We start from the raw sequence: 19,925 nt of genomic DNA, 5'->3' as shown, positions 1-19,925 counted from the left end.
TCCGCACGGAAGAATGAAAAATATTTCGCGACCTCATTTCGCAAGAGGTGCATACTTAGCTTAAGCTGTACGCACCTCTCGCGAAAACGATAACGAAAATTGAAGTTAGTCAAGACACGGTTCGACAAACGATAAGATTTATATCATTTCCGCGAGATAGCGCTGGTTTCTATGCGCTGTCACCAAGGCAAGCTTTTTCCTTGCGAAATAATGATCGGATGCATTGTTCCGCTCGGAGGCTTGCGGAATTTTGACAGATGGTGATAAAAAAAGGTAAAAAATGACACTGATTTTACTTTTAAGTTGTAGTTGTATAGGTTTTCAAAAAATTTAATGACAATAGCAATCAAGGTTGAAATATTTTATTTTACACGAAACAGGCGGGTACAGCCGAATACAAGCGCAAATGCGACCACCGTAATTGTTAGAAAAGCGCTTAAAGGCACAATGTCACGTGCTCTAGCATCAGCAGTAACTGCTCCAGACTCAACAACAGCAAATTCAGTACCTAACCATGCCGACTTGAACATCCAGCATCTGGCAATCAGCCAAACATTAAGTCGATCTAACCGCAGCAACACCAGCAACTTTAAATTCAGCAGCAGCCACAACCTCAAAAAAGAACCATATTGTAATTATATCAGTGCAGAACCCACAAAGCAACAATCTTGATCGCTACCGGTATTAAGTTCCAGCCTTGAAACCAGTTCCAACATTGGCATCAAAAGCAGCAGACTTCCTTCATGACAGGAAACCCAACGCAACAGAATAATATGTGATACGTGTTGGTCATATCTCCAAACGATAAACAATTTGCATCTAACTTATCCAACATCCCCAAAGTGTTTAATCAGAAAGGAATTATTTCATGTACAGTGTACTCTTCAGGAAACATTGTTTATCAGCCCACTGTTTCGCAAAACGTGTCTGATCTAGGTAGTGGTACAATGGTCATCAACAGTTGCCCTGATTTAATGTAATCTCAGCCTTTGTTGTTACCAGCTTCTTACATGAAAATATCCATGCCTTGACAGTGCTCGTGATTCAACCATCTCAAAGCCAGCAAGCAACCCCCTGCTTATTGCCAACATTTCACAAGCAACATCCCCTTCAAAAATAACAGCAGAAAAATCTATAGACGACAATCATCGTCTTACCGGTTCGTAATAATAACGTTCAAACGACGCTTTTACCTCAGGGTTTGACGCTAATTAAACAATCTGGGCAACAACCGCAATTAGTGCAAAGTTCAGAGAAAGAGAATACGGAAAAACTCTAGTCCACCTGCAGTAGAACCAGCGTTGGTTACTCCCGTACAAACGGCTGCACCTGCAGTTTTGAGTTCGGTAGCTACGGAAATTCTGACTTCAGCAGGTTTTGAAGAAAAATAAGCTGAAGAGCATGCAAGAGAAAATGGAGAAACAGCTTGCCCCATGATGATGCAGAGGCATTCAAGTAAGTCGAAATTTGGAGAAAATTTTGATTAGGACATAAGTAACATTGATATGCGATCCTCTCTTTGTTTACTTTCTTTTCCAAATATTACGACGTCACTATAAAACTTTGCACTAATTTTCCAGAACATATCGAAAGCCGATTTTTTACTAGAATTTTAGGCAAAGAGTAGAGTACTAAATATTGAAGCGATTGAGCAATTAACAGAAGAGAAAAAAACCCAAAGAGAATCTCATTGTTACTTACGTCGTATTCTAAATTTTCTCTAGAAATATTCAGTGTCAGCTTTAAAATTATCCATGATTAATCTTTTAGCCCGGTGGATGTAAGTTTGCTAATGAAATTTATTAGCAAAGGTCTAGTAGTAAGATCTGGCGGTGCAGCGGAAGGATCTTTCTTCGCCGTTATACTCGGTTAAAACTTTCGAAGCTTTGCACATGAAGCCGGAACTACTTCAAAGAGCATATGCTATGTGTTTCAACACACCTCCCAAGATTCAGCAGACGGCTCTACCTACTCGGTTGGCCGATCCGCCACAGAACATGATCGCCCAGAGTCAGTCGGGAAAAGGAAAAACCGCTGCCTTTGTGCTGGCAATGATCAGTCGAGTCGGTCCGCTACAAAACTATCCGCAGATGATTTGCCTTTCCCCCACGTATGACCTGGCAATTCAGAAGGGGGAAGTAGCTGCCAAAATGGCAAAGTTTTGTCCGGAAATCAAACTTCGTTACGCCGTTCGCGGTGAGGAGATCGTCAAAGGGGCGAAGCTGACCAATCATATCGTTCCGTACGATCACCCGGCAAGCTCGTGGACTGGGGTAGAAAGTTCTGGGCGTTCGACCTTTAGAAGATTGCAATTTGATTGTGCTGGACGAGGCGCGATCTGTTCTTGGCCACGTACGAGCGGGAGGTGATGAAGTTCGCCGAGTACATAGTACCCAATCCGACCGTGATTCGGCTGGCGCTGGAGCAAGAATCACTCGATAACATCAAACAGTACTAAGTCAAGTGCCACAACCAGAACGAGCAATATCAACGAATTTTAAACAAGCTCCAGGTAAACTTATTTTCGTCATGTCGTATGTCCGGTAATCTAACGGTGGAGCGATGATTGGTCGTTCTGGATCGATTCCGAGCCGGACTAAAGAAGGTACTGATTAGAACGGACGTTTTGTCTAGGGGTAAGTTCCACTACTTGATTCTGGCTGCAGCACCAGGTTTCGGAGAGATTCTTTTGCCTTAGATATCTATGTCGAACATATGACAATTCTCGTCAACTTCGACCTGCCAATGGATCAGTAGGGACGAGCCTATATCGAAACGTGTCTGCATCGAATTGGACGCACCGATAGATTCGTGGACAGTGATCGAAGCAGGATGATTTGCAGATCAATCGACAAAATACTTCCACAAAAAAATTCAGCTTCTAGACGCGGAGAACTCGGGCGAGATTAAAACGAGCAGATCGTAAAGTGTTTTCGACCAGCTACTGATGAAAGGCGCTTGAGCTTTTTTGGTTCATAATTCTTGAGCGTTTTTTCAAAACGTCATATCTGCAATGAGTTACTCTCTTTGTTTACTTTCTCTTTCGATTTTTACGGCGTCACTATAACACTTTTCACTTATTTTACAGTACAGATCGAAAGACGGTGGTTTTAACTAGCATAACAGAAGAGAAAGTAAACAAAGAGAGTAACTCATTGCAGATATGACGTTTTGAAAAAACGCTCAAGAATTGTTCGTATCCTTAAGTTGACGAGCAAAGTTTCTCCTTCGCGAAACGAGCATTTGTTAGAAATAGGATGTGCAAGGATCAGTGACGCGAGGATTGTTTAGCGTATGTTTAATTGCTATAATTATAGTTATATTGTTAAATTATTTAATATTTAGTATTTGATATTATTTGATATAATTTATTATTTGATACATCATAAAAATTTTATATTTATCAATCGATATTTGATATTCAGTGTTTTAGATTTTTTGGATACAGTTGATACAGTGTATTAATTCTAGAGATGCACCGAATAGTGCTATTCGGCTTTTAGCCGAATACCGAATATTTAATGTTCAATTGTTCGGCGTACCGTATATTCGGCTTAAATCAAAATCGGCTGCTATTCGGCCAGAATATTCGGTGCATCTCTAATTAATTCATTCGTATGTAGCGTTTTGGCGATAGGGGGGGGGGGGGGGTGCGTTACAAAATTTAAGACGAAGTGTGTCGAGGAAGAGGGTAGTTTCAGTAGTTGAGCAACGGTGCATTAAGTTAGATTTTTTTACGGGTATCAAAACCCATGGATTAAAGAAAATTTAATGTTACACCATCTATATATATAAAAGTCGATGTTTGTATGCAATGTTGCAAATATTCTTCGCCGAACTAGTTCATTCGTTCATCATCGATGCGATATTCGTCGTGTCATTCACCCATGCCTCGAATAACGATGCGCCGTTCCTCACACGAAAGCACAGAATCATCGAAAATGAATAATACAAACAAACAAAAAATCCGAATCTGATGACTGCTGTTCGCTGCTTGTTCGCATCGTTGTTTGTTGAATTTAGCCATTCATGCAATGTTCATCTTCACGCATCGTTCGGATCGGCACACGAATGGCTTAGGTGATAATCGCCACTAGCCATTCTTCGCTAAGGATTCTTCGTTCTTTATTCCTCCTGCATTGCGACCAAGAAAAACAAATTTCTTGTTCATTGATGGAAGGGTCAGAGCTTCAAGACTGAAGTGGTGCAGAAATGCTTGCTATGTTCGGAATAGGATGACTTTTGCTATAAACAACAATTAGTATTACATAATGATTATTTGCTGATGTTTTTTTTTATCAGATTTGAAACGGGAAGCTGCGTAAGCAAAGCAAAACAAATCAATTATATATGTAAATCTGCGGATGTCTCGCGGGCGAAAACCGAATCAACACAATTATGAATCTACATAGTAGACTATTGGTACTTCAAATAACTTTTTTTCTAATGATGAAATCAACACTGGGTGATAGTTTCCTGGAATCTACGTTTAATGATTTTCTTAGGACCATTTGGCACAAATAGCAACCGTAAGACGAAATACTCTTATATAATATAATTTCTATATCTATAAAAGTATAATCAAGCCACAAGTTTTTGACAAATCGATGCATTCCGATTTCAACCAAACTTAGCAAATATTAAACTTTTTGCCAAAACTGAACTGGTTAGTCTTATACCCTAGTATCAATTGAGGTTTTATCGTACTTTTATAGCCACTCATAACATTTAAATTGCACTTGTAGCGTGCTATAAAACATCAATTGTTGCTTGTAAACATAAGTTTTTGTACCATGAAAGACTATTCTTTAGCTTAAATAGCAGCTAATATGGTTTTAATTTCAGCAAAATTTAGCATGTTTTCAATAAAGTTGTACAACAAAGCATTACAGAAAAAAATGCTGAATATGTATATCTTACTTGACATGACATCAAGAAATAAAATTTGGATATATTCTATTAAGGGGCTACACCACTGTAGAGCACGCCGAATATGTCATGAAAATGGACACAAAATTAATTAAAAAAGCTAAGCAATAAAAAAAATCCTACGTACGTCGCTGGAGAAATCAATTTTGAATATACTGTGAAAATTTCCAAGCGTTCAAAAATCATTTGTTCGAGTTACATTTGCGGCTTCGAGAAAAACACGGTTAAAGTTTTCAGTACACACGAGATATACATAAGAGGCATTGCGGTAGAATGGAAAATCTGAATATTTATGTATTGTTTGCGTCTTCCATGTTTTGGGACATGATTTTTAACATTCTAAAGCCATTTTTGACTAATAAATTGAAAATCGACTTTTTTTATTCTACAGTGCTGTGACACTTTAAAACCGTTTTTAGATAAATTTAGTAATTATTATTTAACATAAATGTAATCTCTGGACATATTAAAAATATTTTAGAGCGCATGAGATGTTTAAGGACACCAACCACTAAACTATTTTCATTTGAAAGTTATAAGAACTTCGTCATCTTCGAATAAAGTGCCTGAAAGTGAAACCTGTTTTTTCCATAAAGAATATACGACTTTTTAGAAAAAAAAATGGCCTGAAAATGCCAAAACAATTTTTTTATATGTTGCAATATTCATTCAAAATCCTATATAAAAAGCGTTCATAATTTTTTCACGGAACAAACTAGAGTGTAGGGAATCAATATGTCAAGACATATCAATCCTCTAGGCCAGATTTTTAAAGGCAAAATTTTTCTTCGAAAACTTCAAAATTTCTTTTGTGGAGAATATGAGAAATGGACGTTAAAAATATCAATATTTTCCAATATCGCTCAAGTGTTCTACAAGTCATGACATACTATGAAGTTGAACGGAAATAAGCTTTGCTTGCCATAATCAGTGCTACTGGAATATTAAACAGAAATATTTTTAATGAAAAAGTGTTCATAACAGTTTCATAAATAAATTCAAAATGTCTAGCGTGAAAATGAGTTCCGCGATATGCTTTTTTTTAAACGACTTATTTTGATCAGAAATGTGTTGATTATCTTGAAGCTTGCGTTACTAAATTTGATCAAGTTGTTTATTTTAAGTGGGCGAAATTTAAATGTAAAATTGATTGGAACTTGGTACTTCTAGCATATTTCGAAAATGTACGAAAATTTAATTGCTCTGACGATAGAGTAGGGGAACATGGGGAGACTTGACTAAGTGTAAGATTCTACATTTGGCTATAACGTATTCTCTTTGGTTTTTAATTTTTTTAAAATATTTTTATGCTTGTTTCGATCCCTTAAGATAATAATAAATGTTTGAAATGGAAAATACTTTCATCGTAGAAAATATTCTGCTCGGGGCCGCCGTACACTAATTACGTAAGGCTTTTTTAGAACTATTCAACCTCGCCCTCCCCCCAGATGAGAGTTCGTATGATTTTGGTGAACTCCCTCTCCCCCTACATAAGATTTTATCTTACTTTGTGTAATTTTAAATCATATTGTTAATTCATTAAATTATTCGATAGCGAACACGATACTTATTGAATTATTAAAAGAGAACTCAGGACAAAATTTAACTACACACCAAAAAATTATAAATTTTATCATTGACGTAATTGCAAACATGACACAATTTAACAAACCGTAATTCACGAAATGACTAAATATTAAACATCACCGTGCTCCATTTAATTTTACATGAAACATATTTTCCATGCGCAATGACATAAAATTACACTTACTGTCATACAGAACAAATGCCATATGTGGAGTAAAATTACATGATTTACGAAATTCAATGACATTTAAAAATAAAATCAAACGTAAAACTAAGTCATTTTTGATGCTCGTATATGTCAGGATCAGGAGACGTAAATTTATACGATTTTTTCTAAGTGTGTGTATAATCATCTGTAGAAATTTCATTTGCATCCTAATCTCGCCCAGTAGAAATTTCAGAATAAATTTTAAGAGATATTTAGAAACTCCGATTTGTTCCACATAATTTGCTTCGCTATATTCCACTTCCTTTGAATCTATTTTTTTGTGATGTAGAACTCAAAAGAATTTATAACCTCTTCTGGTGTGAATTTGTTCGGAGTTTCAACTATAACGCTTATCGTACGCATAGTTCCGACATAGCTATCTTCGAATTTTCTTGAAGTAAAATACAGTTCACACTCTGGAACTATACAGCCAACAAGTTCTTTGACAATCACATGACAGAAAATTTTTCATATACCTTGCGGGTTTGAAGCGAAAGTTTGAAAAGAAGGATGTTGGTCTAACAACACGAATGGTCTCAACACTTCTTAACTCTAAAAGCAGATTGTGACTCCAGTTCCCGATCAGAACAATGTACCACCAAGAGTCAAGAAATTTCTGTAACTGCTCCAAAACCATCGACAATTAAGCCGCCCCTTACGTTGGCAACAATAAATTCCATAACTAATTTAACAATCATATTTTGTCGCTGCAAAACACTTCAATTTGAGGTCTGCGTTTCCATGACCATGATGTACAGTATGTGCTCATTTTGTTTGATATATAAAATGTTCATGGCACAAATAAGAAATAGTTTCTTTTCTTATGAGAAGAATATTTTTCGATTTCATTTTTCATGCATGTTTTATGATATTACTTAAGAAAGGACAAACCTTCCCTCCCCCAGGTGAGAATTGGTAAGATATTTTGAAACACCCACTCCCCCCATATGTCCTTACGTAATTAGTGTATGACCCCTAATTAATAAATTTGCGTTAAATGATGTATTTTTTATCAAACTGTGGTACCTACTGTTAATGTTAACCACGTCCTAAAAAATCTCACCTTAAACATCAATCTAACTTTATAGCACTAGTTAACAAAGTTAGCAGTCATGGTTGAATTCGTGAGATGTGCACATGCAATGTAATCATTATAGCTAATCCCTAGAAGGGAATGCATTAAAAAATCGAAATTCAACAATTTTATATTTTTTGTTGGTATCTAAGGATCTCGACAATATGGAGTAAAATAATTACAGCACGTTTTTTATGCCAAGTCTTTCCCGATGGGGGAACAAGAAGTAATATTTGTATTGTCCATATTACACCCACAACACACTGTTCTTTCTACAGCTAATTTATTTTTAAACAACCGTGCTGATTAAGCGAATTCGTCGTGATACTAGCAAAACATGCGCAATAGGTTAAATTATTGTGATATAACACCATGAGCAGATTAAAATCAAAACTTCATCCAAAAGAATTTTGTTTTGCTTATGCCGAGTTTTATCACCAAACATGGGTTCAATCTCCTTTGAATACTTGACACACAAGGCTTCTATTAAGATTGTACTATATTTAACAAATATTGCCTTGATTCGGCTGTTAATTTAACCCATAGTTTTGTACTGAAGAACCAGTAGCGCATTGGCTTGTTCCGAAAAGTACAACGCATCAGAATAAAAATATATTTCTTCGCGAGCCATCATTCTGCGAAGATAAAATTGAAGTCATCTTCGCCAATAGTTGTAAGCGATCATCGCTATGGTGAGGAATGGTTTGCTGATTCGTTTATTCGTCATTCGCTTCATAGCTTCCTCGTGCAGTTCATTCGGTCGTTCGATGAGTAGCAAGGCAAGAACGTATGGATAAGGCATTCGGGTAAACACGGATTGGCAGTCGGATTCATTCGTGGATGAATATCAACAGCAAGTTGAATATAACAGCGAAGAACGATGTTGGACGAATGCAGGTGATTCATATTCACCGTGCTTCGCCGCGATGAAGATTCTGAAGCAACATTGTTTGTATGTATATAATTTATGGACTCCCAAACGGCTTAACCGATCGCCGTCAAAATTTATACGTAGTAGGCATTTTTTATGGAGCGTGTTTGTGTGCTATTGGTTGGGGAGTTTCTGCCCGATAGATGGCGCTTCGGAACAAATTGTGTTTTCCTCCTATTTTGTCGAAAGTCGCAGCAACGCGCGATGGGTATCAGCTAGTTCCCAATAAAAATAAATGTAAATTCTCACAAGTTAATTTTCACACAGCCTTTTATGTGCTAACTAGAAGTTTTAATTTGGCAGCGGAATTATTTTTTTCTGATTCACCCAAACTAAATGATGAACGTATGCGTTTTAGAATCGTTGCCACGTGCAACCTGCAACTGCAGGAATGTGAACTAAGAAAACTCTTCATGTTCGATGGCATCAAATTTAAAACAAAACAAACACGATATTTGTTAAATGGGCAATTTTGTTGATACAATGAAAATATTTATAAAAGCTGTCAAAAAATTGTAAGGAAATGGTAAATGAACCAACGAGTTAATTCCAGAGATAAAGTTCAATAAGTAATGCAGTTAGTTTTGAAAATTAACTAGTTGATGAAAAAAAACTTTTGAGTAGATAAGTAAATGTTTAAACGATATATAAATTGAATTGAATTAATTTAATGTTTAATCCCGTCTGCTCTGCTGGAATGAACGAAGTGTAATAAGCAAAAACTTTTTGGTATTGGTATTTTGTACCAAAGATAAATGATGTACACTGAATAAAATTGTAAAAACGTGTTTAATCCACCTAACAGTGTGATGAGACATTTCTTATAACTCTTATCACTCTCTTCGGATATTATATCGTTTGAGAACATTTAGAACTTGATGCTTCGCGATGTTTTGATAACACATACTACATGGGATAGTGGCAGAGAATCGCTCAAATCAGCATAGGACAACATCAGTGCTAGAAATCTCAAACCAAATCAATGGGAAAGCGAAAAATGGCCCATAAAATATACATACCAACGAATTATTGTTAATGCTCTGTTAATAAAATATATAAATTGTGGTGGGAAAACTGAATTTTCCTAAAGGGGTTATATATTGTACTGAGCCAAAAAAATCGAAATTTTTTTTTGAATCGATTTGAAGTTTATACTTTACTCAAATTTCCAACGCGACTGAGAACTAAGAAATCAACATTTTTTCTTGAAAAGGGCGACACCATTCACAGAAAATCAACAGTGAATATTTCCAGAACTATTGTGTTTTTTTACATCCTAGATTGCATAATTTAGTGATCGAAACCCAAAACTTCATAAAGTATTTGAAATTATTAAATTAAAATTTGTTTTTGCTATTGAAATTGACAAAATGATAGTATCGCCCCTTTGGCGATTGGCGGTCCCACCTATCAGCATTGAAGTATCGCCCTTACGTTTTTTACAATAACTACCGTTTTACACCACCGATTTCGTCCGGGTTTTTTCAATAGCGATCATTGTTACTATTTATAGCTGGTATCAGCTTGATAATCCTAAAAAAATACGAAAAACAGTTTCGCCTCTAAACTGCTAGCAAAAAAAGTATCGCTCTGTTTGTTTGCATTGAACGTGGAGGGAGAAACTTTAAGTAAACAAACAAAAATTCAGTTTCGCCCGTTGTATTTTTTGCTGTAGTTTAAGAAAGCAATATCGTAGAATCAAAATTTTTAGGTTAATTTGTTGCGTTTCAAAGCCCTCATTCGCATGTATGAAAAAAGCCTTATGTTTACATTTGTAAGTATCGCCCTTTTCACAAAAAAGCGTTGAAATGAAATCGCACTTCCTGATATCACGCTATCTCTGAAGTTCCAAATTTTACTTCGACATCGACTTTTTCTAAAGGAAACTTCCTAGTAGTATCCTTGATTTGAATTATTATCGCTAATCCTAATGTCACAGAACAAATAAAAACCTCTCGAAAACGAACCGTTTGGGAAAATCATCATCATTACTGGAATTTTCATTTTCACGAAACTTTTCGATAACCTTCCGTCACTTGCGTTAATGCACTGGGTGCACAGTGCTCTGAAAATCTAGCGAAATCGTCTTAGGGCACCAGCGGGTCTAATTCAGAGTTATCTGCGCGGCGAGCTAAATCTGTAAAGAATACTTAAAATTAATTTCTATTCCATAATTTTCAGTTCAGCAATTCGAGAAATCGTGCTAACCGCAAGCCATGAAAAATAGACTACGTTGTGAAGCGATGGTCACTATTTATTAAAGAATCACGGTTAAATAAAAAATTAAACTATTAAAAAATTTCAAATAGTTTATAATTTTCACAAACTTATTAGGAAAGATTGTTGCCTTTCTCATATAGAAAGGTTATGCAATCACTCTGAAAAACGTCAACCTAATCCCGGCCCGGAGGGCCGAGTGTCATATCCCATTCGACTCAGTTCGTCGAGATCGGAAAAAGTCTGTATGTGTGTGTGTATGTATGTATGTGTGTGTATGTGTGTGTATGTGTGTGTATGTGTGTGTGTATGTATGTGCGTATGTGTCAAATAATGTCACTCATTTTTCTCAGAGATGGCTGGACCGATTTGCCCAAACTTAGTCTCAAATGAAAAGTGCAACCTTCCCATCGGCTGCTATTGAATTTTGGATCGATCGGAATTCTGGTTCCGGAATTACGGGTTTCAGAGTGCGGCCACACAGAAATTTCTCATATAAACTATAGGAAAAATTAAAAACTGAATTTTTATTTTTGATGCTAAATGTGTTCAAGGTGCATGAAACGTCGAGATTCGATGCAAACTCGAAAAAAAAATTTGACTACGATTCACTTTTTTGGATTTTGGCACATTTTTGCCTTTCTCATATAGAAAGGTTATGCAATCACTCTGAAAAACGCCAACCTAATCCCGGCCCGGAGGGCCGAGTGTCATATCCCATTCGACTCAGTTCGTCGAGATCGGAAAAAGTCTGTATGTGTGTGTGTGTATGTATGTATGTGTGTGTATGTGTGTGTATGTGTGTGTGTATGTGTGTGTGTATGTATGTGCGTATGTGTCAAATAATGTCACTCATTTTTCTCAGAGATGGCTGGACCGATTTGCCCGAACTTAGTCTCAAATGAAAAGTGCAACCTTCCCATCGGCTGCTATTGAATTTTGGATCGATCGGAATTCTGGTTCCGGAATTACGGGTTTCAGAATGCGGCCACACAGAAATTTCTCATATAAACTATAGGAAAAATTAAAAACTGAATTTTTATTTTTGATGCTAAATGTGTTCAAGGTGCATGAAACGTCGAGATTCGATGCAAACTCGAAAAAAAAATTTGACTACGATTCACTTTTTTGGATTTTGGCACATTTTTGCCTTTCTCATATAGAAAGGTTATGCAATCACTCTGAAAAACGTCAACCTAATCCCGGCCCGGAGGGCCGAGTATCATATACCATTCGACTCAGTTCGTCGAGATCGGAAAAAGTCTGTATGTGCGTGTGTATGTATGTATGTGTGTGTGTATGTGTGTGTATGTGTGTGTATGTGTGTGTGTGTATGTATGTGCGTATGTGTCAAATAATGTCACTCATTTTTCTCAGAGATGGCTGGACCGATTTGCCCAAACTTAGTCTCAAATGAAAAGTGCAACCTTCCCATCGGCTGCTATTGAATTTTGGATCGATCGGAATTCTGGTTCCGGAATTACGGGTTTCAGAGTGCGGCCACACAGAAATTTCTCATATAAACTATAGGAAAAATTAAAAACTGAATTTTTATTTTTGATGCTAAATGTGTTCAAGGTGCATGAAACGTCGAGATTCGATGCAAACTCGAAAAAAAAATTTGACTACGATTCACTTTTTTGGATTTTGGCACATTTTTGCCTTTCTCATATAGAAAGGTTATGCAATCACTCTGAAAAACGTCAACCTAATCCCGGCCCGGAGGGCCGAGTGTCATATCCCATTCGACTCAGTTCGTCGAGATCGGAAAAAGTCTGTATGTGTGTGTATGTATGTATGTGTGTGTGTATGGGTGTGTGTATGTGTGTGTGTGTATGTATGTGCGTATGTGTCAAATAATGTCACTCATTTTTCTCAGAGATGGCTGGACCGATTTGCCCAAACTTAGTCTCAAATGAAAAGTGCAACCTTCCCATCGGCTGCTATTGAATTTTGGATCGATCGGAATTCTGGTTCCGGAATTACGGGTTTCAGAGTGCGGCCACACAGAAATTTCTCATATAAACTATAGGAAAAATTAAAAACTGAATTTTTATTTTTGATGCTAAATGTGTTCAAGGTGCATGAAACGTCGAGATTCGATGCAAACTCGAAAAAAAAATTTGACTACGATTCACTTTTTTGGATTTTGGCACATTTTTGCCTTTCTCATATAGAAAGGTTATGCAATCACTCTGAAAAACGTCAACCTAATCCCGGCCCGGAGGGCCGAGTGTCATATCCCATTCGACTCAGTTCGTCGAGATCGGAAAAAGTCTGTATGTGTGTGTGTATGTATGTATGTGTGTGTGTATGTGTGTGTGTATGTGTGTGTATGTGTGTGTGTGTATGTATGTGCGTATGTGTCAAATAATGTCACTCATTTTTCTCAGAGATGGCTGGACCGATTTGCCCAAGCTTAGTCTCAAATGAAGAGTGCAACCTTCCCATCGGCTGCTATTGAATTTTGGATCGATCGGAATTCTGGTTCCGGAATTACGGGTTTCAGAGTGCGGCCACACAGAAATTTCTCATATAAACTATAGGAAAAATTAAAAACTGAATTTTTATTTTTGATGCTAAATGTGTTCAAGGTGCATGAAACGTCGAGATTCGATGCAAACTCGAAAAAAAAATTTGACTACGATTCACTTTTTTGGATTTTGGCACATTTTTGCCTTTCTCATATAGAAAGGTTATGCAATCACTCTGAAAAACGTCAACCTAATCCCGGCCCGGAGGGCCGAGTGTCATATCCCATTCGACTCAGTTCGTCGAGATCGGAAAAAGTCTGTATGTGTGTGTGTATGTATGTATGTGTGTGTGTATGTGTGTGTGTATGTGTGTGTGTATGTATGTGCGTATGTGTCAAATAATGTCACTCATTTTTCTCAGAGATGGCTGGACCGATTTGCCCAAACTTAGTCTCAAATGAAAGGTGCAACCTTCCCATCGGCTGCTATTGAATTTTGGATCGATCGGAATTCTGGTTCCGGAATTACGGGTTTCAGAGTGCGGCCACACAGAAATTTCTCATATAAACTATAGGAAAAATTAAAAATAGAATTTTTATTTTTGATGCTAAATGTGTTCAAGGTGCATGAAACGTCGAGATTTGATGCAAACTCGAAAAAAAAATTTGACTACGATTCACTTTTTTGGATTTTGGCACATTTTTGCCTTTCTCATATAGAAAGGTTATGCAATCACTCTGAAAAATGTCAACCTAAATTTTTTTTCGACTCGTTTAGGGTTTCTGGATTTTAACAGGGGCGTAGTTGATGGTTTACGGAGAGGGATTACACCCCCCCCCCCTCTACTGTTCGCGCCCCTCCTTTGAAAATCTCCTTAAATCACCCCTCAGACCACCACCCCATCCAGCCCTCATACCCCTCCCTTTCAACCCCATCATCTTTAAACCACCACTGTATCACAAAGCATACCAATTTAAGCTGGGGAGTCGTTCGTTCATGGGACTTTCGCCCTCTTCACATACCCAGCCCCGCATGACAAAATGAGTTAGCAAGCAGATAACATTGATCTAATGATGATTAGGCTAATGGAGTATGATATTTTTTTGTTTCAAGTGTTTCACCGTCGACACGTAGCTCATCAAGTTCGTGGCTGGCATGCCATTGTGTATAAGTGCAAAGTGTACTAAGAATGTAATGGACATTTCCACAATTATGTTGAACATAAAAAGCCTCCGTGCCATAGTTTAGAGAAATGAGAAAGGCACAATTGCACCGCTAGGTGGATTAAAACAGGTTTTTAATAAGCTTTCCTAATATTGTGTAGGAAAAAGCTGAAAATTTCAGTATTTTTTCTATCTGCAACATATAAACCCTTGAGTATACCAATTAATTGGTATACGAATTGGAATAGGTTCGCCAAATTTTGGAAGAAGTCTATAAAATAACCCCTTGAAAACTCCCTAAAAATTGTTGTAGTTCGATGCGATAAAAAAATCTCCAAAAAAGAAATGTACCTATTAATGTGAAACACAGCGAATAATACATACAATAAAGACCCATTTTATCAGTCTCATGGTGTATTTTAGGCTGACAAAATGGGGACATTGACTAAATCGGGCAATTTTTTTTCTTTATAATAAACTGAAGCTGTTAAAATATTCTTCTCGTCCCTTGACGTAGTCTGATAACTATTTCTGATTATGATGATCTTTTTATTTTTGCATATTTCGCATATCTTCGTGATAAGGAAAACATGCTCCAGAAAGGATTTACTCGAATTCAGTCTTATTCGTCTGCTAGAGCCCATCAAACATATGTTCATATTTGGCTGATAAAATCGGGGTTTCAATGTGTTATAATAGATATTCAGCATTCGAAGAAGTTTCTTTTGAACGAGTGTAGAACGACTTTGTTTCTACTTACTTGAAATCAGCGGCGTAGCCAGAAATTCGGTTTGGTGAAAATCGATCATACTGTCCAAACGGCATAATTCCGAAACCGTGATTTTTGAAGTTTTAAAATTATGCAGAATTAATTTTTCAGAAAATAGTAACAGAGTTCATGAATAAAATTCACCATACATACTTCTTGGACGATATACCGCCAAAATTATTTTATCAAATGATGCGCTGTTTAACGTTTGTAAAACTCATCGAAGATACTAAACCTCCGAAATTGGCGGTTTCAAAATGATGTTAACTTGACCTTAAATTACTGTTTTTGAACATTTGACCTATACATATAATTGGTCATACAACATAAATCAAATGCTCATCAAAATCGATCAGAACCTGCTAGAGTCGAATGGAAATCGTCATTTTTCATAAATTTCTCTACATTCGGAAAGTGTTATCCTCGTTATTAATCATATTACGTTTCCGTCTCAACTCGACGCATTCCAAAAATATAAACCTGTTTTAATCCACCTAGTGGTGCAATTGTGCTTGTCCCATTTGTCCAGACTACGATTCCATGGCTGGTTATGTTCAATACAATGGTGGAAATGAATATTTCATGTTCAGTACGATATGCACATACATACAATGGATCGACAGCCACGATCTTGAGATACTATGTGATACTGAAACATCGCTTGAAACCAGCGGCGGATCATAGAAAAAGATCCGGGAGGTCCGGGTTCTGCCGGACTTGTTAAAATTTTTTGAACTAGTTTTAATTTTAAAGTAGCAACCCCTCACTGCATACTCCCTCCGGGCCGGTATTATTGACGATTTTTAGAGTGATTGCATAACCTTTCTATATGAGAAAGGCAAAAATGTACCAAAGTCCAAAAAAGTCAATTTTTGTCAAACATCTCAATGTTTCATGCATTTTAAATTCATTTGGCATCAAAAATACAAATTTGATCTTGAAAATTTTTCCTTTCAGTTTATATGGGAATTTGCTGTGTAATTGCACTCTTCAACTCGTAACTCCGGAACCGGAAGTCCAGTCAATAAAAAAAATCAATTGCAGCCGATGGGAAGGTTGTACCTTTCATTTGAGACCAACTTTGTGCAAATCGATCCAGCCTTCTCTGATTAACAGAGGACATATTTTTTCCACATACACACATACGTACACACACAGACATTTTCCGATCTCGACGAACTGAGTCGATTGGCATATGACACTTAGCCCTCCGGGTCGGGATTAGATTGACGAATTTTAGAGTGTTTGAAAAAGGCAAAAACATTTTTAGCAAATGTTGAAAGTTATACATTTTTTTGGTGAGCAGTTCTATGTTTCATAGACATTAAATCAATTTTAACTTCGCTTACTATTAAATAAAGACCCTTATTACAGTACATCTCTACAAAAACGAGCTCAATTTGAAAATAAATCTGAGGATTATGATTGATTACAGAACTCTGGAATTTTCTATTGGAATGTTTTCAGGCAGGAATTTGATATTGATGCTATTAGACAACTGTGAAATCAAGACTACTAGATCAATTACATATCAAGACCCCATTCCGACAATTTATCAAAAGTCCTCATGATGTTTACAACAACAGGTAATCAATCTACGGATCAGATAATTGTTATTGTAATATTGAATTAAATCAGTCAGCATCAATAAATTTTCAACTTCAATCCAATTCTTTTTTGTGTGGTGGGGGGGGAGTTGTATGGTGTTAAACCCCAAAACCTTCTCTTGGCTACGCCGTTGCTTGGAGTTATTTACTTCGCTTTTCATTTTCCGATATGTTTCAGATCGATCCGATGGTCATAAGTTAGAAAAATTGCAGTCAGAAGGTTCGCACAAATGAACATTTTTGTACTGATAAGTTATCAAGTTCCTTCCAGACAACTTGGAAGTGTTCGGTGATTATTTCTAGCGGTTGTAGATAGTAAAATGAAATACAAAATTCGTTTTATCGAAATAATGTTTAGCTTATTTCAATGGATTATTACTATATTGAACAATAAATAGGCGACAAAGAGTAATCAACAAACAACAAGCCATAACTTTTAAAGTATTCAAAATAGATATTTGAAGTCTTTAGCAAAGTTATTCGCAAAAGTAAGAGCTACAAATTTGCTGAAGGCATCATTTCGATATAATCACTTCCAAGAAAATTTGTGAAAATATCTCACTCATAGGGGGATTAATCAGCAAAAGCACAATACCAAAAGAAAGGGCATATTGCCTCCATTATATTCTCGGAAGATACTATTGACCTAAAATAAGCCGTTTTGGCGTTAATAATAGATTACATGTTTTTGGTCATATTTCTGGCAATGGGAAATGATAAAAATCTTTCGTCCGCATTTAATGTTAAATATCTCTTTTGATAATAGTCCGATTTCAACAATCCATAGCTTGTTCGAAAGGTATTCGTTGAAGCTGTCGAAAAACATATAAATTGTTAATCTATATTGTCAATTTCGACAGATAATTCAAAAAAACTGCAAAAAATGCCATTTTTACGCATTCAAACATTCATATCTTGGAAACTAAACATCAGAATCAAAAACAAATTAATAGCGTTCATACTGTTTTTTAGTTCTTTCATTTAAAATTAGTTTGGATAAGATCGGTTCAGCCATTGCTGAGAAACACGAATGAGAATTTGTCCGTTACATACACACACACACACACACACAGACACACACACACACAGACATTGTCCCAAATCGTCGAGCTGAGTCGATTGGTATATAAGACTCGGCCCTCCGGGCCTCGGAAAAAATCTTGAAAGTTTGAGCGAATTCTATACATTTCTTTTATAAGAAATGTAAAACGTAAATTGCTTCCGAATGTGGAGCATTCCTTTCCGTATCCTGCATGGCAAAATATTTCGTCTTCTGTAGTGATATTAGCAAGTCATCGCAACATCAGTGGAGAGTGCAAGAGCTCCCTCTGGTAATGCTCCTGTATTCGATTGACTATCCGCGGGATCCCCCTTTCAATGACACACATTAATAAAAGTCGAAAATAGTTCATTATTCTTTTGGCGATTTCCAAAGTTTACAATATACTTTTTTAACTTTTTTTACGTATTACGTATTTCATGATTTTCATTTATGATGTTTCCAGATTAGATGAACGATTATTAATTCCGTAAGAAAACGTCACTACGTATTCGGTGTATTGGCAGGATGGACCACACGGTCTTAGCCGTCACTTTGACAACACAAACAAAAATAAAAGATTCTTTGTATATGAATACAGTCTTCTCCAAGTTTGATCTATACTGAACATTAATCAATACTCCAAGGGATAGTTTTTGAATATGGCCAAAGGTTACACAGTTGTCTTGGTCATCAGTGACGAATTAAGTAAAATATTAAAAATTGTTTCAAAACATTCAAAAAATGAAGGCAGAAATACGAAAAAGAAATAATCGACAGCTGATGTCCTTTTTCAGTTATCAAAAGCGACATCTAACAGCAAACGCACAGACTAGTTTTCGCGAGCAAATGTCAAAATTCCGCACGGAAGAAGGAAAAATATTTCGCGACCTCATTTCGCAAGAGGTGCATACTAAACTTTTGGATGGAATTTTTTTAGCTTTAAGCTAAGTATGCACCTCTTGCGAAATGAAATTTCCTATACAAAACCTATGCATAAAAAACGTCGCGAAATGCTCGCGAAAAAATTTTCGTTTCCATTTCATAAGCGGTACGCAGCTCTCGTGAAAACCAAAACGAAAAATGCAGTTAGCCGAGACACGGCTCGACAAACGATAAGTTTCATAATACTTCCGCGAGACAGCGCTGCTTTCTATGCGCTGTCACCAAGGCACACTTTTTCCTTGCGAAATAATGGTCAGAGGTATTATTTCGCACGGAGGCTCGCGAAATTTTGACAGGTTGCAATGAAAAAATATAAAAAACACGATTGGCAATTTTTTGTATTTTTTTCATCGCAACCTGTCAAAATTTCGTAGTTTTAGAGATTCAATATTTTGAATTTGAATGGCAAGTTTAGAAATATTGTTGGAAGCGTGATTGTTTCTAGTTTTAAACAATTAAATTTAAATAATCAATATTATTTATAGCACACCCGAACAAAGCGGCCGCCGGAGCAGTATCTTTTGTCAGTGGCAGAACCAGCAGCCATCGATCCACTTTGGAACAACAACCAGATGCTACACATTAGCCAACTAATCTGGTCTCAACATTCTGGCTCTGGCAATCAGCCAACCAACATTAAATCGATACAACCGCCGCAGTACCGGCAACTCCAAATCCAGCAGCAGCCAACAACCCCTCAAAAAAGAACCACATAGCAATTACAGCTCAAACAAACAACAGGAATTTACGAATGATGGACACATCGGAAAACATTTTATCGGCACATCCTGCTTGAAACTTGTCTGCCACTATTTTTACCAGCGGTTGCCTTCATGATTTAGAGAAATCAGAGTCAAGCACAAACGTCACATTCCAGCGTTGGTTCCTACCAGTTCCTTGCATGAAAATATCACTGCCTCCACAGTGCTCGTGATTCCATTCCAGCAGTGATGTCCCTATCCTCTGTGTAGTAAAGAGAAA

General features: G+C 36.7%; 1 protein-coding gene across 1 annotated transcript; it reads left to right on the top strand.

Annotated features, from left to right (window-relative positions):
* Nucleotides 1-1,925: 1,925 nt before the first annotated feature.
* Nucleotides 1,926-19,660, top strand: LOC131687591 (DEAD-box helicase Dbp80-like). The gene is made up of 2 exons (XM_058971679.1): nucleotides 1,926-2,273; nucleotides 19,430-19,660. Exons 1-2 carry the CDS (start codon nucleotides 1,926-1,928, stop codon nucleotides 19,658-19,660), a joined length of 579 nt encoding a protein of 192 aa, XP_058827662.1.
* Nucleotides 19,661-19,925: the final 265 nt, after the last annotated feature.

This window comes from Topomyia yanbarensis, chromosome 3, assembly GCF_030247195.1.
Source record: "Topomyia yanbarensis strain Yona2022 chromosome 3, ASM3024719v1, whole genome shotgun sequence".
Classification (NCBI taxonomy): Eukaryota; Metazoa; Arthropoda; class Insecta; order Diptera; family Culicidae; genus Topomyia; species Topomyia yanbarensis.
This window is presented reverse-complemented; position numbering and strand designations above follow the sequence as displayed.

Excerpts from the sequence above, each read along its gene's own strand:
- LOC131687591 (XM_058971679.1), top strand. The coding sequence starts at position 1,926 with ATGTGTTTCAACACACCTCCCAAGATTCAGCAGACGGCTCTACCTACT. Across the intron at positions 2,274-19,429 it reads CGGCAAGCTCGTGGACTGGG|CACACCCGAACAAAGCGGCC; the intron begins GTAGAAAGTTCT and ends TATTATTTATAG.